Source organism: Mustela nivalis, assembly GCF_964662115.1.
Source record: "Mustela nivalis genome assembly, chromosome: 8".
Taxonomy (NCBI): Eukaryota; Metazoa; Chordata; class Mammalia; order Carnivora; family Mustelidae; genus Mustela; species Mustela nivalis.
Genome location: NC_139027.1, coordinates 140,043,267 through 140,069,051, shown reverse-complemented (window position 1 = coordinate 140,069,051; position 25,785 = coordinate 140,043,267). Strand labels below are relative to the sequence as shown.

At 46.7% G+C, this 25,785-nt stretch overlaps 1 protein-coding gene across 15 annotated transcripts in view; it reads right to left on the bottom strand.

Annotated features, from left to right (window-relative positions):
* Positions 1-13,353: 13,353 nt before the first annotated feature.
* ZNF831 (zinc finger protein 831) overlaps positions 13,354-25,785 on the bottom strand; it is an 81,340-nt gene continuing 68,908 nt past the window's right edge. For 4 of the 15 annotated variants that reach the window (XR_014314718.1, XM_082742969.1, XM_082742959.1 and 1 more), the window contains 2 exons: positions 19,136-19,296; positions 13,354-18,416 (listed from right to left, as the gene is read on the bottom strand). Coding sequence is in view for 6 of the 15 variants with exons in the window: in XM_082742969.1 (XP_082599095.1) it covers positions 17,574-18,416; positions 19,136-19,296 (1,004 nt within the window). In the remaining 9 variants the exon portion in view is untranslated. Of the gene's footprint in view, positions 18,417-19,135; positions 19,297-21,853; positions 23,548-24,123; positions 24,293-25,785 lie in introns of those variants that run through there. The other 11 variants (XR_014314723.1, XR_014314725.1, XM_082742963.1 and 8 more) reach the window with 9 other exon arrangements.

Sequence of the window (25,785 nt, the reverse complement as noted above, 5' to 3'; positions counted from 1 at the left end):
TAACACTGTGGGAAACAGCAGAAGACTCTGTGGACAAACTAGCTTTACTGTCCTCTCACTCTTGCTTCCCTTCCCATGGCTTCCTCCAAAGACTTCACTTAGAATTTCTAGGCTGCTGAGTGCCAGGCCAGAAGGGTGGGTCTCAATGGAATGACTGTGGGGTCACCGCAGTCACCAGCGCCACTTTTGTGTAGCTCAGAGGAGGTGAGTCTGTTAGGGGTGGGGGGAAGTAGTGAGGAAAGGAAGGTTCTACAACTAGAAAGGATGGCCACCTCTCCCAACAACACCTTGTCTGTTGGGATGGAGGCACTGACAAGTTCAGCAAAGGCATCAGGGACATAACATATAAAATGTTCACCTTGTGTAAGGGAGTATCTCAATGTGGTTTTGATTTGAATCTCCCTGATGGCTAGTGATGATGAACATTTTTTCATGTGTCAGATAACCCTTTGTATGTCTTCATTGAGATACCACCTTACACCAGTTGGAATGGCCAAAATTAACAAGACAGTAAACAATGTGTGTTGGAGAGGATGTGGAGAAAGGGGAACCCTCTTACACTGTTGGTGGGAATGCAAGTTGGTTCAGCCACTTTGGAAAACAGTGTGGAGTTCCTTAAGAAATTAATAGAGCTTCCCTATGACCCTGCAATTGCACTACTGGGTATTGACCCCAAAGATACAGATGTAGTGAAAAGAAAGGGCATCTGTACCCCAATGTTCATAGCAGCAATGGCCACGGTAACCAAACTGTGGAAAGAACCAACATGCTCTTCAGTGGACGAATGGATAAGGAAGATGTGGTCCATATACACTGTGGAGTATGATGCCTCCATGATGAATACCCAACTTTGGTATCAACATGGACGGGACTGGAGGAGATGATGCTGAGTGAAATAAGTCAAGCAGAGAGAGTCAATTATCATATGGTCTCACTTACTTGTGGAGCATGAGGAATAACACGGAGGACATAGGGAGATGGCGAGGAGAAGGGAGTTGGGGGAAATTGGAAGTGGGGATGAACCGTGAGAGACTGTGGACTCTGAGAAACAATCTGAGGGTTTTAGAGGGGAGGGAGGTAGGAGGTTGGGTGAGCCTGGTGGTGGGCATTGAGGAGGCCATGTATTGCGTGGGGCACTGAGTGTAGTACATAAACAATGAATTCTGGTACATTGAAAAGAAAAAAAAAAAGGGTTAAAAAAAAAGTTCACCTTGTAAACCCGCATCCTTCCACCCTGGGAGTTAAAACTTGACCTTCTGAGGTATCAGCTAAGAAACCCAGCACATTCCTATGCATAAAGACAATAGAGCCATTTACAATGCCGGCACTGGGAGTTGAGTCAACCTAGAAGAGTGGGCAGGGATAGGCAGATAGGGCCATCCTGGTAAATAAATACGAGTTAAAAGTGATGGGTACGGTGAATGCCTCGCAACACGGATGGATCGTAACAACAAAGGACTTCATTTTAAAAACGAAGCAATAGGACAAGATATATAGATCATTTATATAAATTGGAAATACACGCACCCCCAAATTTTTTTATGGTAACAGAAGTTAGAATAGCGGTTCCCTTGGGATGCAGGGTGGGTAGTGATGGACTGGGAAGAGCATGGGAGAGGCTTCTGGATGTTGGAGGTCACCTTCACCTTGCTCCAGGAGCTGCATCTGAGTTACAGACGTGCGCTGAAGTCCCCTGAGCAATATACACTTCCAGCCTCGTGCTTATATGTGTGTATGCACATAAAATAATAATACATATTTTGCAAATAATACAAACGAAATGATTAACACCTCTGAATGTTGGGCCGTGGAGTCCAAAGAAAGGGGAGTGGGGTAGGGGGCTAAGTGAGGATGAATGGCTAGATGGAGGGAGGGGTGGGGGGTTGAGAGAGGATTGAGAGAGAGGGATGAATGGATGTGTGGACGGACGGACGGATGGGGGGGTGGGATAAGCTGACCTACGGCCAGTTGGTGGGGAGGTATAATGTCATCGCTCTTGATCCACCACAGTAGGTGCAAGTAGCAGACACCCGAAGCTGACGCCAGCTAGCTTCAGCATTGAACAAATTGATCAGAAGGACATAGGTGAGGCCATAGACCCAGGAAATCGGGCTCAGAAAGCAGGCCAGCCCAAAGGGAACTGAGAAGCCACAGAGCACTTGCGACAGAGACAACCCGAACGCCGGGTCTCGAGCAGGCAGGCTTGAGTCATCCTGGAGACTTCATGTGTCTCCTTCAAGACTCAGAGTGCCGGCGGAGAGCAGACGGCCAGCCAAGCGAGAACATGCGCCAGAGCCAGAGTCGCATGGGCTGGGGAAAAGGAACCAGCACCTCCATTGTCTTGTTGTCCCTGTAGTGACGGAGGGAGACTACACACTAAGGGGACACTACGGGGACTTCCCCCAGAGAGAACGTGTGTTCCCACGCCAAGCAGCCGCTCTGGCCTCTCTGCTCTGACACAGCAGAAGAAGGGGGGAGACGAGAAGAGCAGTTCTCCAGGTTCAGGCGTGAGGCCAGTTCCAGCCATTAAGACCAAGGGCACTTGGGGAACACGAAGGTCTGAGCAAGCCACTGGCTGGAGCAAAACCAGAGAGAGGAGAGGGCCGAGGGAGGCTCAGCATGCGTGCCTCTGTGTGGGACTGTCAAACGTAGGGCGCCCGGCTGAGCAGCTGTGCCCAGACCTGAGGGACGCAGCGGGGGGACCCTGGGCTTTCCACACCCCCAACCGGAAAAGCCCAGGAGAACCAGGACGAGGTGGTCCCCACGGCAAAGACTCCATCAAGTTAGCACTGGGAGAACACGACTCCGCCTGGACCGCTCACTCCCCAAAGCGGGGCCCGGGTGCCGGGCCCAGAACTTTTGGTTCTGGAAAGCAAGTTCTGAAAAGTTTTGTTGAGTTTCAAGATACAATAAAAAACATGTTAACTATTAATGACTTCCTCCGCCCCACTCCCGCCCCGCCTTGCAGGCGCTTTGATTGGATCTGGAGTGTTTCTCCGTGATTTGGGGCAGGACAGGAACGCAGGAAACCGCGTCCTCTCCCGCCAGCTCCCCCCAGGGCAGCCTCTCCGTTCCCGCCGCTATCAGAGGGAAATCCATGGGGTATATGACAGAGCCTTGTAAATTGTAAAGTATTATGCAAATGTAAGTAAGATATCATTATTATCCGGGGTTGTGAAAGTCCCTTGTGGTATTGATGATTTTTTATATGACAAAGATCTATGCTTTTTTCTGTGCTGAATTAATAATTCACTTATGCTAATAAAACAAAGAAATCCAGTTGCCAGTGTCTCAAAAACAATCTTATTTCTTCCCATGAATTCTAATGTGGCTGGGTTTCTTCCCTCTCATCTTTTTTCCTAACTGGCAAATGGAAACAGGTGAGTTGCAAAGTCTTTAGGGTGTTTTCAGCCCAAAAGAGCAAATGGTCTGTGCATGTAAAAAAAAAGGGGGAGAGAGGAACATTCCTCCGCATTTGCTTAACCTCAGAGCTGCAAGGGCTCCGGGCCTCCTCTCAGGGGCAAGCCCTTTGATCAACGACCCACCTTTTTGGTCAAAGCATGAGAGACCCTTGCTGCTGTGACATTTTGCTCCTGCCCATAAACGTGCCTGCCTCCTTGGTCCTCCACGAATGTGTGCTGTGGGCAGGCCCCGCCACCAGGTAAACCACAGGGAGAGCGAGCTGCTCGGTCGCTGAGGATGTCTAAAACCTTCTAGATGATCTGACAGACTCTTCCTCCGTGAGTGACTTCTGGTTCCTAGAGATGTTCTGGAAAGGATTCAGGTATTTCGGGGGTGGTCCGAATCTTACTATTTTCCAAAGCCTCCCGTCTTGAGATTCCAGTGGCCTCACTCTGCCCGCTTCTCGGGGCGCTGAGATGAACGGCTCTTCGGGGATGGGGGGATCATCCCTGCCGGAGAAGAATGTCACATGCTTCAGGGCTGTCCCAGTGCCCCCATTTCCCTGGAGCAACGAGCGTCAGGCATTGCTTTGTGCTCTCTGCCCCAAGGTGGTAGTTCAAAGTCCCTGGGGGCAGAGAGCTGGGTGTAAATGCCAGCTTGCTGCTTCGCTTGTGTGGCATTGGTGAGGCCTCGGTTTCCTCATCTGTAGAATGGGAATGAAAATAGCCTCCGTCCTGGAGGGTTGCAGTGAAAATCTAATGACTTCCCACCTTGGTGTCCATGGTGTGGTCTGGGTCCCCTCGACCCTTTCAAGGGTCTAACTCTATTTTAACAAAAAGCCTCAGGGGCACCTGGGTGGCTCGGTTTGCGTCTATCTTTGGCTCAGGTCAGGGTCTCAGGGTCCTGGGATGGAGCACCCAGTCGGGCTCCCTGCTCAGCGGGGCATCGGCTCTCCCTCTGCCCCTCCCTGCCACTGCTCACGTGCATGCTCTCTCTCTCTCTCTCAAATAAATAAATAATTTTTTTTTTAATTAAAAAAAAAGATAAACAAAACTCAGACTCAGACTCTGTCTGACCACACAGGGGAGATTACACGGAGAGTGATATTGCAACAGACTTTAAAAGTGACATGCAAAAACGATGAATAATACCCTTCTTTTCCCTAAATGCCCTGGAAAATATCAGTGGTTTCCATTAAAAAATACATAATGAGTTTATCACTGCTATTTTTAAATGAGTTAATAAATTATCCTGCATATGCTCAGTGTTAATTTATAACACAATAAATATCGATCGCTATGCTGTAATAGAGATTTTGTAACAACAGCCCTTTAGGGTTCTCCATCATGTTTAAGAGTGTCGAGGAATCCTGAGGCCAGAACTGCTAATACAAGTAAAGCTCTTGCCGAATGTCACCAGTCGGAGTGGGGCTTCCTACTGTCCTTGTTTTAGAGAAAGGCAAACTGAGGCACAGAAATTCAGAGAAGAGGCAGACTCTAGCCCAGGTCCGTCTGAGTCCAAAGACTGTGTGTGTGGCCCGACATTGAGTTTACTCCCCTGCGGTCCTCTGTGCTACCTAGTGACTAGTCGACCATGCCCCGCACGCGGTGGGCACTCTGGAAAGGCCCATCGAGTGAGTGAATCCATGACTGAGCCTCCCAGCTTACACTGTACAACTGGACACATCTTGGCCACCACATGCCTGCATGTGCAGGGGCTAAGACGGGTTTCCCCAGAGCAGGAACAAGCTGGTCTTAATCTCTGGGTCTTCGATGTCTCACAACGGTGGGCTTATAGGAGCTACTTGCTATGCAAATTGGCAAGCTCAGGTGACTGTTGGGGGTCTGTTCTCCAGGGAAGCAAAAGACTTGTTAAAGGAAACCAGTGTCCATACTAGCAATGAACCCCACCACAAAAATTGTGTGGTTTTGTTTCAATACCAGAGGAAATCTCTGGAAGCTTAACAAAAGAGGGCCTTCTAAACTTGGATTCTAAAGAATTTAGATTAATTCAGAAAAGACTTCTTGTCTGTCCCTCATTTTATCTTGACATTAGTGAACTTTTGAAATATCCCTGAAATTTAGACACAATCCACCTTTTGTCTCTCTGACTTTCAGGGTAGAAAATGGCTGAATGTATCCAGAGGTTTTTCTTATTCAAGGCAGATCTGAAATCGATTCAGGCCAGGGCCACCACAAGGGCTTTGCAGTAAGGAAAGTAACGTGTGCCTCGACAGAGGGCTGGCAAGGTAGGGGTTTTCGCCCCCACAGTGCTCACCCCCAATACCCTAACTGCATCGTTTTATGGGGCGGCGTGGTTCTGCTCACGTGCACACACACGGGCTGCAGCCCCCGCCGCGTGAATCCCCCTCTCCGGTACACCAGGTAGTCATTTGAATTTCACATGTATGTAATTGGAAGCTACGTTTCCTCCCGCAGCGCAGGAAACCACCAAGCAGTGACCACAGTGGTGATTAATAATATAGCCTCCCCCACCCCACCCCCCAAGCTCCGAGGTTTAGGGAAGAAGTCAATTAGATTTCCACCTTTAAGCTCCCTGCTGCTCTAAAGCATATTATTTTATTCAATCTGTCAGTAATTTCCCACAATCTGGTTATAAAATCAAGGCACAATCTGGAGGGCTTTTTTCCCCTCCATCCATCCTCCTATAGGTTCTTTCTCCCCCAGATGAAATAGTGATGAAACCTGCACAATGGGGCTCTGATCCTTGGTCATACGCAGCCCTCGCCTGTTCCCAAGGCTGCGGGCTTCTCCCGGCAGAGGACTCTTACTTCTCCGGCCCTGTTCATGTCTTGTGGCAGGTGTGTCCCCCAGGAGGGGACTGCAGCTTTACTTTCTTGGCCACTTGTGAAAATTGAGTTTTCACAGCATGAGGGGTCTACAGACGGTTCTAATCCTTCCTGCTGAGCGGCGTTTAGCTTTGGGTCAGCGGCACAGGCCAAGGCAGGTACTGGGACAGCTGGGACAGCTGGGACCCAGGGGCTCCACGCCGTCTTTAAGCCACCGGTGGTTTAAGAAGTTAAATGTGCTTCATTCTCACCAGCTTCCTTAATTAAAGACCAACATGCATGTCTGTTCCCCGGCTTCCAGCCCCGGTGTGGGATCTGACACTCTGAAGACAGCGCATTTTGAAGTGCTTTTCCCTGATGCGCTCCTTGGTGGACATGGACCACTTTTGTAAGTGCCAAATAAAAGATGACTCATCTACCCTGACCCAGGAATTGGTTTTTTAATTGGATGATCTCCATGGGGGAGACCTCAGCTACTAATTGAAAAGGTTAAGCTTTTCAAACTTTATGTTAAATAAGGACTCAGCCTGCCGAAGGCAATAAGGCAGCCCGGGAGCTGGGGGGGGGGGGGGGGGCACGCCCTGAGACAAGCCTGAGCAAGACCACAAACACTTACAGCCTGCTCTTCCTCAAGCCCAAAATAGGTTGTTTTTCAAATGCTTCTCCACCATTCTCTCTGGCTGAAGAGAGAATGAGGGACAGAGAGGGAGCCCCAGACTCCGAACATGAGTCCCTTCTGGAATTGTATCATTTTCTAATTGATTTTGATTCTGCTCCTACATTAAGTCGGAAGAGAAACCTCTTATTCTGTGAGTCCCACAAGGCACAACACTGGATGGCAGACATCTAGAATCTTCTGGATGTTAAAGTGACCTTTTCCTTTCATCTTTTCAACCAGATGAACACAAAAATTGCAAGGCGATTCCAGCCACCTACTCCTTCATTACAAGCTTTACGGACCGCAGTTCTCAAATCCCACGGTCGACTAACCCTTTAAGTATTTTGTGTTATAGCTTAGATAATCCCCTGTAGATGGTCAGTTGTGAAAAAGTGGCCAGGTTCAGTGGGATGACAAAAACCTAACTAGGTCTGTATGAAATTTTGCACGGCTCTGCACAGTGCCCCCTTGCGCCACATTGAAAGCAGCTGATTTAATCTTAGGTTTGCTCCCATTCTCAAAAACTATACAAACTTCCTGGGCAGGTCTGCCATTCTCATTTTAAACCAATTTCCAGCTTTCCGGTCCCAGAACTTCCCTAGCTCCCCAAACATGGTGTGAAATTTTAGGTTGTACTGTTCAGGATAAAAGCACACTGCTTAACTCTGTCCACGGACTCCTCAGATCCAGCCTCGCCCAGCAGTGTCATAGCCACTCCCCTGTGGCCCACAGGCCACCCGTCTGCTCCTCTCCAGCTCCGCGCTCCTTTACCGGGAGCACCATCACCCTCATCCCAGGTCAGCCTTCTGGGTCCAGCCCAAAGGCTCCCCGAGTCTATTGGTTTCCCCAGATTATTTTTTTCTTTTCTCACCTGGCATAGTCCCTTGTTAGCATTTGTTAAGTTGTAAGTAAATAATATATAATACTTTGTTCAATGACATCTTCTCTACCAGGCTATGCTGGGCAGATGGCAGATGCTCAGTACATATTTGTTAGATAGGAAGGAAGGAAGGACAGATGGACGGACGGACAGGAGGGAGAGGAGGGACAGGAGGGAGAGGAGTGGACGAAGGGGGGAGGGCGAGGAGGAGGAGAGCAGGGAGGGGCGGGAGGGAGGATGGGCCTGGAGTGGAAGCGCAGTGGAGTAGATCCTACGATGTCCCAGCCCAAATCCCCCAGGGAAGGGCCAGAGGGCTGTCTCCAGGCAGCAGTGGTCCCTCCAAGGCCCACTTGGGCCACAGAGAGCTGCTTCCCCCAGGGGCACAGCCCCTCTCCAACGCACCCCATGGGGTGGCCAAGGCTGTCTTTGTATTAGGGCTCAGCCCCCTCCCTCTGCCCCTTCTGTTCCCCTGTGCTACTTTACACAGCTGCCCGTCATCCCAAGGGCCCTCCCAAACCAATCTCCAACACTAAATTCTGTCTCAGTCTGTTTCCAGAGAAAGCCAATCTGAAACTCTCACAAAGCTCTCCTTGCAAATGGACGCTCTCTTAGGAGGAGTCAGCCAGCCCCTAAATCTCGGGTTCCAGCGGGGGAAAATCCTGGGTGCTACTCCCCAGCTATACCTCTAAGATGAGCCATAACAGTTTTGGCAAAAACCTTAGAAGAATGGCCTTTCTGGACCCACCACTGGAATCAGCAATGAGGCATCCAGAAGTTTCTCTCACCTGATTGAAAGTGATTTTAAAAGTAGAAAAAGTCACAGAAAGTATAGCCTGGTGCCTGGCAACATACCAAATACCCAATAAATGTTTGTTGAAACAATGAAAGCTGCTTTTCCCCCTTATTCTCTGTCTCTCCCCTAAGAATTTAAAACCAGAAAAAGAAAATAAGACTAACACATTCAGCCCATGCAGTTATTTTCTTCAAATCACTTGTTTTTAGCACAAAAGGGATAACTACTTGTGATGTATTTTTCCATTATTTTCTTTGTGCAGGAGGTTTTTAAATTAATTTATTCTCTCTCTGCATCAGGTTGTCTTATAATTGAAGATGTGAAGTGTTTGTCTTCCACAGGCTTTCTGGTGATGTCTTTCTGCTGTTAGCGTCTTCTTTGTCTACGCTCGTGATCCCTGCCAAATTGCCCATGGAGCAGCAGCTCAAGTACATAAATTAGAAGACCACATAGGCGCTGCTAACATCACAGCCTGTGATGTCTGTGAGTCTAATGTCTTAGGACAGAAGTTTCCTTTTTGCAAAATAAACACAATCAAACCTTGGTTAACTAGAACAATTAGGAAATGGGATAGTCCGGATAATTTCATTATCTGGGTAATTTCCAGTTAACTAGGAATTGATCAGTATTTTCAAACTCTGATGCAGAGAATCTTTTTAAATAATGTATTGCTCTTCTTTGCACTTTTAGCAAGGATGGTAGAACAAAATGGAACATTTCAGAGGCAGAAGGTGACCGTGTCATGGCAAGAATGTTGGACTTCAGGGCTGAAGCCCAAGTGTTAGTCATGGCTAACTCTGACTCAAGCCAGGACAAAATCCTCTGGTTCTCAGTTTCCCCTAAAAAGAAGAAAGCTCAAGCCAACAAGCTGGCTCAGCTCAGTCAAATCCAAAAGCTTCCCGGTACCGACATCAGTATCCATATTCTTTCCTTCCTTTTGGCTCTGGAGACCATCTGAGAGTTTGGGCTGCATTCACCCTCACAGGAAAATCCAAGCTTTTGATCTAGAAATATTTCCTGAATGTCTACTCAATACTCAAACACCTGTTCACATGGATTTACCTTCTCATGTCCTGGTTCTTTCTTCTCAAGGAGGAATGCAGAGTAGAAAAAGCAAATGAGATTCAGGGTAATCGGAACCATAACCAACAGATGGCCTCCTGTGTGCAGACTCTGGAAGCACATCCTCATGCACCTGTGATGCTGTGGAAAGTCTGCTGGCCTGGGATGTGGAGCCTGGACTCTACTTCGGGTCCAGTGTCATCACCATTATGAGGAGCAAGCTGTTCGTGGGTCTCTCGTGGACTGTAACCTCACATGAGCCCCAGGCGCTCAGCTTAGTACCAACAGCTCGGTGGACTGGACATTTTTGTGCGGGGCCGGCCCATGCCCACCACAAGACATGCACCGCAGGATGTCGAGCCGCATCCCTGGCCTTCACCGCAGCACCCCTCACCCCAAGCTGAGACATCAAAACTGTCTTCAGACACTGTCCAATGTTCCCCTCTTGCCCAAGAACCCTCTTTTGAGAACCATGCCTTTAAGGGTGATCGTTTAACCTCCAAGAAAAAGAATCCAGGACTCAGATCATCAAGAGGACTTTGATGGTTTCTGTCAAGGGAGTTAGGTCTAAAACATGCTACCGTGGGATCCAAGAGGCATTATCAGCATGAAGTCGCCATGCCTGGGTCAGGATATGCCACGGACACTGAAGCGACCAAGAAAGTAAGCACAAGACTCATGCGACCACTCTGCAATGCTCTCTGACCGTGCGAGAGAACTGAGGTGGCTGGCACAAAGTGGCATAGATCTTAATGTAGAGGATGACTTCTCCTGCTTTACTGAGGACAGGAAGAGAGAAACGTTTATTTGCCTTAAATGTTTTGAATTGGGGTGAGATAGACACTCTTTAATATCTCCTTAGCACCACCTGAGAGTATATTGTTTACATATTCGTCTGTCTGGTTGGTTAATGGACACTCCCTCCTCCCAAATTAAAGCTCCATGGAGCCTGACTTTTTCAATCTTACGTCCTCATATGCCTACTGCATACTTAAGCACGGGGTAGATATCGGCTGAACAAACAGGATGGAGGACATCATGGAAAGTGTTGGCACACTCTGAAATCGGTGGACGGAAACTTTACGCTTTTGTTCATCTCTGATAAGGAGCATCAGGGCTGGGCTGAATCACTCATCTGCGAGTCTCTCCTTCCTCTCCCTGCGGAGCAGTGAGCCACTTCCCAGGCTTACTTAACAAATGCGCGCTGGTACCCGCTGGGAGCCAGGCACTGCTCCAGCTGCTGAGGACACCCAGATGTAGATGCTGCGGGCTGTGCTCCAAAGAGATCCCTCCTGGACTACGTATGTGGCCATCTCATTTCCTAGCTCACCAGCCCTGCTCCACTCATTCTTGAACAAGAGGACCTTTTGTGTAGGTCCTCCATGAATGGCCTCTACATATGTGCAGGAATCCTTAGAGCAAACGTGTCTGACTAGAACACTAGCATATAGGAAAAAAAAAAAAAAAAAAAAAGCCTGGATAGCCAGGCTTTCATTTATAAGGGTGTTGGCACCTCATTTCTGCCAAATTACATCTCATTTCACACTACGTACTCACAGAAGACGACCAGATCTGCACTGTGGCCAGAGATAGGACTATGTCACTCTGCTCCAGATGCTACACATACATATAAAACCACCAATTTCTTACAGGAATCTATTCACTCACACATTTATGCAGAAAAACAATTCATGTACTTCTGGGAAGGAATCAATCATAAAGGGTGCTGAACTTGCCTCTGGGAGGGAGACTGAAAGCAGAGATGTCTGTCACAGCTGGAGACCAAGGTCCTAGACGCCACAGGGCAAGTCTTTCTGCAATTCATAGCCCAAAGATCAACAGGCTGTCACCAAGCAGGAGACTGGAAGCTGCTCTCCATGGTTCTTGGTGCAGCCAAATCCATTCACTTCAAATCCAGGAGTATGGAGACAGGTCCTTGAGCAGAAGCAGAATTGAGGATAGTCCTTGTGGTTGTGCATGGATTGCAAACTGTGCCTTCCTTGTACCACGTGGTACTCACCAGCCACCAACCTATCGACCAACCCAGCAACCAAACACCAAAACAACAAAAAATGTACAAAAAATGTATCACAAAACATGATGTGACTATTCCTTTGCAGCTGAAGGATGCCATAATCCTTTGACTTGGAATGACAATAGCTCACCTATGAAGTTTGACTGATGAAAGTTATCTGACAAACCTACAGGTCTACTTCTGGTCACCAGTTCATTTGGCTTGGAGAAAAAATGGGGAGAGAGCTGTGCTTACCACGAACTAGAATAGCTAAAGAAATTAACAATGCATGGACCTTTCAGATTCACTCAATGCTCCCGCAACTGTGAGGGCTATACCACTGGCAGTGTAAAGATGGTATTTAACTGGTACATGGATGAGTAATTTTTAGTAGTTTCGTTTGTTACAGATCAGAAAATAAAACTATCTAATTCAGGCTGAGATTTCACAGATATTATTTAGGGTAATAATCACTTCTTTGAGACAGGGATGATAAAGAAGATGTAATACACAAGCACACACGCGCGCACACAGTGGAATATTATCCAGTCATAAAAAAGAATGAAATCTTGCCATCCGTGACAACATGGATGAACCTAAAGGATATTATGCTAAGTGAAATACATGAGACATAGAAAGACAAACACCATACGATTTCACTTACATACAGAATCTAAAGAACAAAAACAGATACTCTAAAATACAGAGAATAAACTGGTGGTTGCCAGAGAGGAAGTGGGTAGGGGTTGGGGGAAATAGGGGATTGGGAGGTACAAACTGCCTGTTATAAAAGAGTCAGTCACAGAAGAGAAAAGGACAGCATAGGGAATACAGTCATTATTATTATAAAAATGTTGTGTGGTGACAGATGGTGACCACACTTGACATTGACAATTGTATAAAACTGTTGAATCACTATGTTGTATACCTAAATCTAATGTAACATTGCACGTCAACTGTATTTCAACAATAAAAATTTTCTTAAATAAAAGCATGTGGAAAACAAGATGAGTTAAACACAAGTATTAAGTAAATAATACACCCATATGTGGACACATATGGCAAAAAGCACTAAGATGATTCCCAAATGATTGAAGTTTGGAAATCATGGGTTAATTTATTACTATTAGAGTTTGACAAGTTAGCCAAAAAAGTCTCAGAGCCATCAATAAGTATATCTGTGCCTTCCATGTTTCCATTCGTACTTTTTCTCTCGAAGCATTGTGTCTCCATTGACTTAAAGGGCCTTTAAGACGTATAGAAGACTAGTGTTGTATCGGTATGTAAAAGGACTCCACTTATTCTTGTGAAGAATACATGGACTATCTTCATAAGGAGGTACTGTTTTGAATTAAGAATTTTTTTCTATTGATGAATAATATTAAATATCAAAGAGACATCAATTCTAAGGGGGGGAAGTTTTGGATTATTGCACTGTGGATAGTGCCCTCATGTGGCTTCAAAACTTCGCTACATTTAAGAATTTAAAAACACGTTTTTAAGTTAAGAAGTCTAAAATATGGCAGACGATGACAAGTGAGACATGTGGGAAACGGAAACAGCACAAGAAAATGTGGTAATCTGCCATTAGCCAAGCTTTTTGTTGAGTGGAATGGGATACCAATATGGTGAACAGGATGTCTGGTTAACTGCTTGGGAGTAATCAGATATCATATTCATACAGGCTACTGCCTGTGATAGTTTGGGCTCAAATGTTAACAAATCACACAACACATTTTTCTTTTCAGTTTTATTTTTATCAAAACAAAATAATTTAACTATATAAAGGAGATAAATTTCAACAAACATCCAAGAGGCCAATAGCTTTCCTGATTATGAACAATCAAGAGAGGAAGTTTTGAACAGTTGACTGCATATAGGAGATGCTGAGTCATCCTCTAGGGCTCCAAGTGACAGAGATGGGCTATTTTTCCTGGCTCCTTTTCTTCCAGTGGTGAAGCAATATGGTCAAACGTTCCTAGACTTCTTCACATCGAATGACATTATGTGCCCACATAAATACAAAAGCCATGGGTAAAGAGAACTGTACAGGTGCAAATCTAGCACACAAGATTTTCTGGGTCCTGACACCTATATTTACTGAGTTCTGAAAGATAAAAACAATGTAATTGTGCTTAAATATCAAGAAACGTAGTGTTTCAAAAGCCAAAGAGAACTCTGGGAATCACAACTGAAGTGAGGAAAAATACACAAATCTGTTCGCTGCAGTCGTAGACATCCGATCGCCACGGAGCCGGGCAGACCATTTTCTCCTCACCGTATTAAATTATGTCTGCGGAGTTGAACAGCAGCACATTCCAATAATGATGACAGTTTCCATAACTATAAAAATCTGCTGCACCAGGCAAATTTTGTGCAAAATGCAAATTTCTATGCTGGGGAAAAAATGAATAATGTGATCATTCTAAGTAATGAATGTAAATGCAAGGAAATACTTTTTGGCACAAGGCTGCAACTCGTTCATCTTTCATGCCAAGAACTGTGGTCACAATGCATTCTCGCAAGGCTACTCTTCCCATATCTTCCTTAGAAGAGGGATTTTAGGAGGAGAAAGTATAACCTGCCTGCAGTTACCCATCATGCTACTGGCAGGTTTGATTGGAATCAGAGGCACCCCACCCATCTTTTTTTAATCTCTTGGCAAATGAACCATAGGTTCTCTTGCGTTGTGAATCGAAGGGATATTCATTCATCCAGTCTCCAAGGTCATACATGCATAACAGAAGGGATGTGCTCCACCATGCCTTACAAAAAAGAGGATCCAGGCTGTCTGTTAAACACCATGTGATTTCAAAAGTCACTTAATAGTCCAGGCTGCCAAGGAGGGAGGTAAAACCCCTTTCCTTCATGCATTTCTGACAAGGGATGTCTGGCCAGGTGTAGGTACGGCTGGAGAGAGAAACCGGGTGGTGAGCCTTGAGTATAACGAGTCATGGCACCTGTATACCTAGCCCTGAGAGAACAGCAAAGAATTCAAAGTGCACTTGACTTTAGTCTACACCAGAAACCCTGAAGTGGAAGAAGCTGAGCACCAACCGCTTCAGACCCTCACCTGAAGGTACAATGACATTAGCAGCCCTCGGGGGAGGGGCAGTCCGCCATCTGTACACTCCAGTTTGCCTTGTTCTGAAATCAATTTGTTTTCCCTTCGCCACTACACAGTGAACACCTGAAGAGTAAAAACTGTAGCAATTATCAATTAATAATATTTAAATTTTATTTTCAATAACATAAACTGGGTTGTAGACTGCTGATAAATGTAGCCCAGGGACAGCATTTCTCTTTAAGCCCCCCCACAGGAAAATTAAGATTTATAAAATCAGAGAGTATTTGTTGCTTTATAAAAGGATTCTTTTTTAAAAAAGAAAAATTATACCTTAGGATGATTTCCAATAGCCAATTTCCCTAGAGTCACTCAAAATATTTTTTTTAAATCCATTGGAATATAGCTTTTCACAATACATGCTGATATAAAGTGAGGCACCCTTGTAAACACAGCCACCCATTGCAAATGACCAGCTGACAGGATGGCTTAGCAACCTGCTCGCCCTGCTAAGACACACATACAAGGAGCCAGAGAGATGGAACCAATGTCCTACCATACTGGATCCAGGCTGGGATGTGGCAGCCAGCAGTGGTGGCTCTCAGAAGGACACAACTTCCACCACCATCTGAAGGCCAGTGCTATTTGGAACTGCGACTTACTGATATAGATCAGCAATCTCACTGACAGCTTAGCAGCCACCAGGAAAAAAACATCTGGAAGATAATTTTCTTCCCCTAACCACGGCGTCTCCAGAGTAGTCAATTCAGCCCATAGACATGTTGTCTTCCCTCACATGGTAGTGTTCTGGGTTTGCTTCCAAGTTTTGAATTACGAGCCAAATGTATAAACTGGATGACTGTACCCCCAAAATCTGGAACTCTAAGGAAAAAGAAATCATATGGAGCTTCTCTGAGCTCATGTTCTTCATGGCAATACTTGGCTGAAGATGTTCATGCTTCAGCTCTCCATGGTCCCCCCTGAAATGTCTTGTGGGGGGCCCTCCCCATGGAGGCCACCTCAGAGCCCCCAAACCTCTGTAGGTAAAGGAGAGAAAGTTCATCTGACAAGGACTGGAGCCTGGAGACAATTCCAGCTCATCTGGTCCAACTCTGATTCTCAGCTGGAGAAACTGAGGTGCAGAGGGCTTGTGTCTTACCCATGATTTCCCAGCTCAGTAAGGACACGGGTAGGCTTTTTACTCTCCCTCCAAGACTCAGCCACTTTCCTAGACCTCCTCTCTCATTACAGGAGCATGGAACATTCAAAGGTAGATAATCACCACATCGCTTTTGTTTGGTTTAAGAAGTACACAAAGAACAAAACGTACACAAAGTGAGTACCTAGCATCCTTTCCCCTCCCTTCTTACGGTTTCCTTGGCTGGGCTTGAAATCACTTGAATATTTATGAGTGCGTCTCATATACGCTAAGTCACCAGGGGAAGCTGGTCTTGTATTGAAGTTTCCTATGAATAACTCCAAAATCAGAAAACTCATGTTGACAATACTTGAAACTTGCCCATCCTCAGTCCCAGACAAGGACACGTTAAGCGTGTTCACGTGTGTGAGATACTGTGCATTGCTGCTGCTCCTGAAGGTTCAAGATGTCACATATACTTCATCACATCAAAAGCTAAGCCAAAAGAGCTTGGCTATAAATTTCAAATTGTACAAAATCATACCAAAAGCAAGTATAAAATTTTTTTTTGAAATGCAGCAGTGTAAATCTCTTTAAGTTTTTCCTCTCCCATTTAAGGAGAAGGAGAAGAACTCTTCGCTCACTGAGTTGGCTGACGTCGATCAACTATTTTCTTCTGCACAGGGGCGCACTGGCTTGGAATACGGGGGAATTTTATCTGTACTGTTCTGACTTGCACAATACAGAGGCTGATTTAATTTGACAGCAAAGTAACACCAAGCCCCCAAAATAAAATTACTGAGATGTAAAACAGCGTCAAAACTCCAATTAGTTTTGTATCCTTGAAGCTTCTGGAGGAAATCTAAAAGGCTCCCGTCACGATGAGCAGGCATCAATTTAAGCTGAAGAGATTACTAAAATGTAACCCTCTAATTGAAATTGCTCAGAGCACAATATGACAGAAAGAATCAGAGAAAAATAACTGAATTTTTCCCCCTCAAAAAATGACTCATTACAGAAACTGTTCTATTAACTTTTAACACAGCGTTCCTTTGCAAGAGCTAAAAAACCAAGGGTTTCAGAGGTCTCAACAGAAAAAGCACCGGGCCCAAGAGCAGTGCATGCTTGTGTCGCTGGATCACATGTAAGCTTTGACCACTGGCGGAACATTTAAGATAATCAGCATTTCACCAGATCATAGGCGTTTTGGAGTATATTTACAACTTCCACTAAGGACGCAAGTTATTCTAACCAAACTGCAGTTTGAATGAATCTGGATTTTGTTTCCAGAATGAACAGATGTATCTTGATGCCCCATTCATACCCATTTCCTCTGCGAGCGACCCCGATCACCCACGTGTGCTTACCACCTCTGAAGCAAACCCTCAGCTCACTGACGGAGGAAGTCGGTCCACTGGACTCTACAGGTTCACTTGCACATCACATGCAGACCGGCTGTCCTGGTTAACGCCACCTCATGGACGAGGCAGTGGGCACGACGCAGAGGACGCGGCTGGGAGGCGAGTGCGGTCTTTGTGCACCAAGCATCCCGGACTGGGCTCCGTTGCTCCCTTTGCCCTTCCTGGCACCTGGTATATCGCAAGGGGGCCGGGGGGATGCGGGCTGCAGTTGGCTGGGGATGCCTTGGAAAGATCCCCAATGGCTTTCCTCGTAGGGAGGTGCTTGGTGAAAGAGTGTTCGGCTGTCCTGCCAGCCTGATAGCATCTGGGCTCCGACCCCAGGCTCAGAAGCTTCACATCTCTATCACTAACCGGTCCTCGTCGTCACTGCTGCTGTCACTGACCTCCACTCGAGTCTGCTTTCTCAGTCCTTCCAGACCCCTCCTCTTGACAGTCTTTGAAGGGACTTCGGGAGCTTCTTTGGGCTGCCCTGGGTTAGAAGTAACCACACGGTCCTTTAGAGCAGTTAATCCAGGGCCTCGACATTTCCCACCGTCTTTTCCTAAGGGAGGGCAGGGGGCTTTCCTCTCCCCACACCTGTACTGTCCCCCGGTAGGAAAAAACATCTTGTGTTCCCCTTCCTCTTGGTATGAACTAGCCAAGCCTGGTCCTAAAGCTGGTATTTCAAGATGAGTTTTTCCAGCTGACCCCAGCAAAACCAAACCTGAAATTCTTTGCCCAGATGAAGGTCTCCCTGGCAGTACTGGTGGCGACACGCCCTCCGCTCTAGCTTTTCTGTCTGGGGAGCTTTGTATCAGGGCCTCCCCTGCAGCCCTGTGGTCTTGTGGCTCTGCACTGTGAATCCCCAGGGCTGTGTGAGCTGCTCTCTCCCCCAGAGCACACATGGCACCCACAGAGGGAGCAATATCCTTGCAGGGGGAGGTTCCTTTGGACTCAGGGGAAGAAGGTTCTTGAGCATCTGAGAAAACGTATGGTTTCAGATCCACGGAGACTTGCTCCTGGGAGGGCAGAGGCTGGGGCTCCAGCAAGCCCGGGCCGAGACCTCCGCCTCGAGACAGGAGGCTGTCATTCTTAGCCGGGGCCACACAGGACTTGGAGTGCTCTGACCGTCGTGACCCAGCAGCAGTGTTCCGAGGGCAGCGGTCACCGTGCCCACCGGCAGCTGGAGAAATCGCCTGCAGAAAAAGTGCAAAGGAAAATAAATGGGGGAAGAAAGGTTAATTGGTACAAAACAAACAAGCAAACAAAAACCTTGTGGTCAGAAACGTGGTTCTCAATGAAACTAGGTCTTGAGTTCTTAATGATTCTTTACCAAGCGTGAACTTCAACAGGATGCCCTCCATCAGTTCCCATTAGCGACTAACCGATGCATTAACTCGAGAAGAACCCCTTGTTGAGACAAAATCAGTCACTGAGATTGCCAGGTGTTTTGATCTGGCTTTATGAAAAACCCAATCGCTCAATTATCCCCCTAGTTCCAAGCATCTGATGCTAGATTACCATGCTCGTGCGGTAGACGTTACCTCAAACTTAAGTTTTTCCAGAGAAGCAGCTTCGAAGTGTGGTCTGGATTAGCATTTTTGTGCTTTTCAACCCACACCCAACCCCTCCACCCCCAATCCTGCCTGGCGGTGAAGCCATGTCACAGTGATGTCGGCACATGACAGCATCTCTGTCCTACTCAGGGACTAATTAAAAGCGTAGTCAGGATTTGAAGTGATCATCCCATTCTTCCGCGCACCGTGTCTGCAGGTGTTTGTGCACTCCTGGCGTTTGTGTGTTTGTGTGCCAGGTGGTGGAGGGGGCTCTCTGCCTCCCAGGACACCAACGACAGCAAGCGAGACCCATTAATCCAGACAACCCACGGGCAGAGAGCTCAGAACGTGGTCCCCACCTTCATGGTTACATGGTCTATTCCACTGCCAGCCCGTGAACTTGTGCTGGGAGAGAAGCTTCCCGACGTTTGTCTGGAGCCATCCTCCTCCTCCTCTCTGTGCCCACAACCAGCAGGCGATCCCGAAGAGGCACGAGATGGCTCCTCCTGCAGATTCACACCTAAAATGAGGAGGCACACTTACACACACCGAAACTGATAACATCAGCAAACAGGGGTTCCCTAGGACTCTGGCTTCCTGCGCAGCTCGGGGCTCGTTTACCAGAGTCCTCCACAATGTGCGCGGGAACACAGCTTACTGTGAACCACTTCACACAGCCTAATGAAACGTTTCCACTTTGGCTAAGAAATGGTAGAACCAATTCCCTAGGCAGAAAAATCCCTAAATCACATACATTAAAAAAAAAGGTCACATGGATGTTTTTCAGCAGCACTATCTTCCCGGCCACGTTTAGGTCAGGTTAGGTTCACTTCAGGTTGGCGGGAATTCTCTGGTCACGCAACCAGGATGGAGGGTGGAAATTTCCGTCTCCATGGAAATGGGATTTTGTCTCCACTGGAGCATGGGGCAGCAGGAAGCCAGGTGGGTTTTGGTGTTGCTGTTGTTTGGTGGCAGTTACTGTGACCTGGGTGGGCAGAGGGCACCGAAGAGGAGACCTTGACAGCATCTGCCACACAGCAGCGTCCTCTACAGGGAGCAGCTGCTTCCCCTCCTGTCTCCCCCGCACACACTCTCCTTCTGTCACAGGGGCCTGGGATACGGGTCAGAAGGACCACGGAACTGCAGAAAGGACGGATTCCATCATGAGAGGAGATCAGAAAATATTCTAGAATGGCTGCACCACCAGAGAAAAGCATTAGATCCCCTTTCAAATTTGCTTTCCTTTTGATTAAAATTACATATGCACAGACTTTCAAAAAGTCCAATCTTTCTACTTATTAAGAAAAATAACAGTGCTTGCCCACCCACTCACCTTTACCCACTTTGGATTCTTTTGATATTTACCTACTTCACTTTAATAATATGCTTACTGCAGTACTTCTTGATTACTTTTTTCCAGTTTGGAGGAGAGTCTATGGCTCCCCACGAGGGAAGGCAAGCGCTCACCTCTTTCTCCAGCACTCCTGGATGCAGAACCTTCGTTCCCCCACCGCGACCTGCCACGTGCGCACACTGCCCACTCCATCTCCTATCACAGTTACGTAACTATGATGTCATAATGTCGTTTAGGAGAATATTCAGTGTTTACATATCAGGACCGTGTCTCTCACTGCTGAGCCATGTAATGTGGCGTGACTACACGGTCTTTCTGGCCAACACTGTTTCTCCTCAAGTGAACAGCTACCTTGTTTTTAAATTTTGCTTGGTTGCCCATAGGTCTACTACTAAAACCATCCTCCCGCCTCTTTCGCAATTGTCTGAGGTTTTCTTTCATTTCCTTATAAATGAAAAAATCTCTTTTCATTAGAAAGATCTCTTCAAATTCTCTGACCTGCCTCCAGAGGCGCACTGCTCCCTGGGCCCACTGTGTGGCTGTGCCCCCAGATCTCCTTCACCCCACTGTGGCGATTCTCCTCACCTACGTGGCTCCTGGAGCCCCCCACTTGTTTCCTTGCTTTCCTAATGCAAAGCTTCCCGCGGCTTCGTGAGAAAGGGTGCATGAAATACAATTGTTCAGACTTCAGTCTGCCACTTGTTGGGGTATAACATTCTGAATTAGAATTCATTTGCTTTCAGAATCAAAGACACCATTCTGTTGAGTTCTAGTTGTTAAGAAGTCTGGAGCCAACATGATTTATGATTCACGAACCTTTGGGCAAAACCTTTTTGTGTTTTGTCTCTCTGGAAACTCCTAGACTCTTCTTTGTTCAGTGTCTCCATGGTCCTGCGTCTATTTTCATTCATTGTCTGGGCATTCAGTGTGCCCTTTCAAACTGAATCATGTCCTTCAGTTTTGGGAAAACATGGTGCTGTTTCTTTGATATTTATTCTCCGGTTTTCTCTTTCCTCTCTTTCTAGAACCGCTCTTGGTAAGTTACTGGGCTTCCTTGTCTAATCCTCTTTTTCTTGTCTTTTCTCTCTTATATCCTACTTGTCTTTTTATTTTACTTCTGGAATTTTCTATTCCAACTCTTCATTTCCTATTTCTGCTATTAGGTTTTTTAATTTCTAAGAGCCCATTATTATTTCCTTCCTTAGAGCACCCTGTTGTTACCTCATGGCTCTAGTATCTTCCATTCTGTCTCTGGCAATATTGATAATGTTTTGTTGCCACTGCTGAAGTTTGGCTGAAGTTCTGGCTGAAGTTTGCCTCTCCCTAACTGGTCTGTCTTCCAAGTTCCTTTTGTTCTCATTTGTTTTCACCTTTACCTTTCAGAGTAAAGCCTGCCTTGAGGTATCCATCAAGCAATCTCAAATTTCCACCCACATCTAGCAAACAGGCACTGCACAACAGACTGTGAGCTCTTTACAGGGGCACTTGGTCCACTGGGGCCACCCTGAGGGGGGCAACCTGCTTGCCACATTTCATTGGGAAGCCCTGAAATAATTCTCTGGGCCTTCCACAAGGACTGGATGGCTTCTGTGTGAGGAGTCCTCCAACCTTCTGCCTGGAAAGTACGATCTACTTCCTATATCTCGAGGGGTAGGTTACCAGATTAGCAAGTGCATTAATCCTGAACAAATCAAGTCTGAAAATCTATAGGAAAGTACAACGGTTTGGGGAAGGAAGTAGTCATTTTTCCTTTAATACAATTTTCACTTGAGCACCTGTGCATCAACATAGAACCCGACTCTTGGTATTCCGTTCATCTGCTCATCAAACATGTCTTGGACCTGTTCAGTGAAGCAGGCGCCATGCTGCTCGGCCCCGAAGCACTGGACAACAGGGTGAAGGAGTCCCGGCCCCCGAGAGCCTCTGCTTCCGTGGGGAAGACAGACGAAGGCCGGTCAACTGATCATATCATTTCCAGTTGTGCCAGGGGTGGAGGAGGAGACGATCACCCGCACACGGCGGGGCGATCGCAGGGGGGCTCTGAAGGAGACTGATGGTGAACAGGGAGGGGAGCACATCCCCATCACCGTAGCAGGGCTCTCACCGAGAGCTGCAGTCAGTGGGGGGCGCAGGACAGGAGTGGTAGGCGGGTCACTGCTGCCCATGACCGAAGAAGGTGTCTCTGAAAAACCAGTATCTGGAATGAAACTTCCAGGTGAGAAAGAACCAGCCCAGGATAGCCATTCCAGGTGACAGAGGAACAAATGCAGAGACCCTGAGGAGGGAAGGAGCCTGGGGTGGGGAACCAGTGGGAGGCCATCGTGGAGGAGGGCAGTGAGCAGGAGCGACAGGAGACGAGATGAAGGTGGGGCAGCCAGCAGGGACCCAGACGTTGTTGGATGCGGGCAGCTGTGGAAAGGGGCTTAGACTTATCTCGCAGTCACTGTGAAGAAACCAGTTTCCAGTGGGGGGGTCCCCATCTTCTCAAGATGCATACTCGCCTGCTGCCCAGCCACCGGGGCTTCCCAGGGCAGTCCAGTGGCCAGATGAGACAGTTAGCAAAGGCAGCGGATGTTGAAATGGAGAAAACACGTGGATTCCAGCTAGATTTTCACTCCCCCACCATGAAAAATCACCAAAAGATAATAATGATGAGAAACGTTTCTCCAGCCCCCCTGCTCACCAAGCGCAAGCACCTCAGCCTAAGTGGATTAAGCTGGGTCCCCACAGTGACAAAACAACCAGGCAATTCATTCAATTCAGTGAAGAAGGAAAACCAATTAGTATAGAGAAAATAATCAGATTGGCCAAATGTCTTCTCAGCAGGCTGTTTGGGTTTTGAAGCTTAACGGAAAGGCCATGTGCACATTTGACCAATACTTTCTGACTCATCTGAGAGCATGAAGGGAGAAAATCCATTGATTTAATTTGCTTTTGACCTACAGTCTACAGAGAAAAGTGAGTTATCTTTAATAATTGTGAAAAATGCCCAAATAATGTCACTGAAGTGTGTTAAACTAATTTGGATTATTGAAGAAGGATGCTAACTCACTTTTAAATGAATGGCCCTTTTCAAAAAGTAAGTGGCGCCCTGGCCAAATGGTAAAGCACAGAATGTGGTCCTGTTTGGGGCACAGCATCACTCCGTGAATCACTTCCTACATCTTCAGAAATGACGGAGTCTGCCTTCTTCACACAGTCTTCAGAAATTTAACCGCTCTCACACAATTACGTGAATCTTCTTAAGAAAGCACCTGTCATCTGAGCTCCGCGTGCCGTTCTGTTCTCCCCCTGATGAGAGGCTGTGCTTTTAATCATTTCCCTCAGAAATAATTGCCAAGCCACGTTGAGAGGAAGAGACTGCTTAAAACGTTGTAGCAAATTTAAATTTAGCCATCTTGAAAAGGCTACCAGAAACTGTAAAATAATTAGAGAGAAAATGGAGTGAAGCAGGCTGATGAAACTCACAGAACTATCGACCTCTTCAGAGCCAAGCCTCCTCCCACTGTCTCAATCCCTGGGCTTTATGGAAATGCTAATAAACATATTACTCAAATATCATTATCAATGATAATGCAAGTAAACGGATACATCTCCTTCGGTTGCCCCAATACACCAAAAACTCCATTAATCTGGAGACCAGACTCTGAATTGTGTATGAGGAAGGGGTCAAAAGAGTCCACTGTGTTGGGCTTCTAAGCAAGGTACAAGCATCAACAAAAACACAGGCGTGATCTCCACGACTCTGAACTGATCTGAGATTGAACTGTTTAAGAGCATCGCTATCACAGAAGGACGCAGTGTGTTGGTGAGAAAAATGTGCAGTGACTTAAGAAAGGCCAGGCAGAACTTTTCAAGTTCTGCCACTATATTGGCAGATGTTTGCTCACTTATTCAGATGTTCACTGAACCCATTTTTCTGAGTCCCTATTTGTTGGGCCCATACACAAACCCATATCTGTAAGCCTAACTATCCAGTGAGCCCAGGTTTACCGAGCACAGAGTCCAGCCAATACTCGTGTCCAGAACCACGCCGAGCACAGGCAATGCATTCAATGGCAGTCAAGGCAGACACCCTCATGCAAATTACCGTCTAATGGGGGAGAGATGCAGCCACCACAGTAGGACGCAGAAAATGCACCAAGCAAACATGGTAAACAGCCTGAAGGGAAAAGTGGAAGGAGCCATGAGATGGTGAAAATGGGGCCCTGACCCCACCTAGACCTGTAGAGGACAGCAGAAGCCTACACACTGCAAGAATGTGTGGACGCTGCACCTGTGCAGGCTGCTTCTCTCTTCACCAAGTCTCGGCATTCATTCATGTTATTATTCAGCCAAAAATTTTTAGGCTCTGTTTCATGCCAGACATTGTACTAAAATATTTTTGCAAGTAGATTCATCCGCTTCCTCAATCATACTGCAAGCTTCATTGGTAGGGACTCTGTGGAAGGGTGATGGAAGACAGGACTTCCTCTTCTCAGGGAGAGCCTGGGGGATGTCGATCCTAATCAGAAGGTGATCATGAGCCAGCAGGAGGCAGCCTGAGACCCGAGTTCCATAGACCAGAGCCATGGGAGGGAGGACCACAAGAACACTTTCATCGGGGACAGTCTCAGTGTCTCTGTGCCACCCTAATGCAGTCTCGTGAGAGTTTGCCTCTAAGTAATCACAAACGAATCTTTTACTTCGGAAACTGCATTTCCTTGCAGTTTTCAACTATTTTTTTTTCGTGGGGGGAGGGTAGAGGGGCAGAAGGAGAGGGAGGGATGAACTTTAAGCAGACTCCACACCCAGCACAGAACCCAACGTAGGGCTCAACACAAGGACCCTGCGACCATGACCTGAGCTGAAATCAAGAGTCGGACACGTAACCAACTGAGCCACCCAGGCACCCTCTTGTCCATATATTTGATGAAAGGCAATCAGTCAGGACAAGAATCCTTCTCACCTGGAAACTCTTCACTAAATGGTGTTTAGTGCAAAGGGTGGTTTAAAATCTTGCTTTCACAGGGCGTCTGGGTGGCTCACAGTTAAGTGTCTACGTTTGGCTCAGGTCATGATCCTGGGGTCCTGGGATCGGGTCCCACATCAGGCTTCCTGCTCAGCAGTGAGGCTGCTTCTCCCTCTGTCTCTCTGTCTCTCATGAATAAATAAATAAAATCTTTAAAAAAAAAAAAAACCCTCCTTTCAGTTATAAGTTTTATCATGTCCAGACAGGAGTGTGACTTTAAGGCACACAGCAAAAATAGGATTAAAGAATCACATAAGGAAAAAAGATCATAAAAGAAAGGCCATTTGGAACATTATAAATGCCAAGGCTGCACCTCGCCGATCTACTTCATGTATCGTTATTCCAGAATTTTCTTGTTGCTAAATGAGAACTGTCTACGCGATCCTCTTCCCTAGGACATAACTGATACACCCGCAACATCCTCTCATCTTTTCTCAAGATTTACACCCTAGAATGAAGAAGGAATTATTCTGTTTCAGCAATTTCGGAGCACTAAGACTTAACTAATAGCTTTCGGGAAAGAATTAATACTTCTCTATTAATTCTAATCAGAGAAGACGTGGAGAAGTCATTACCTCCTGTCAGAGAGGGAGAGCGAAGGCACGGGGGAGTGGGCACTGCAGAGACCCCTCTCCAAACCCTCC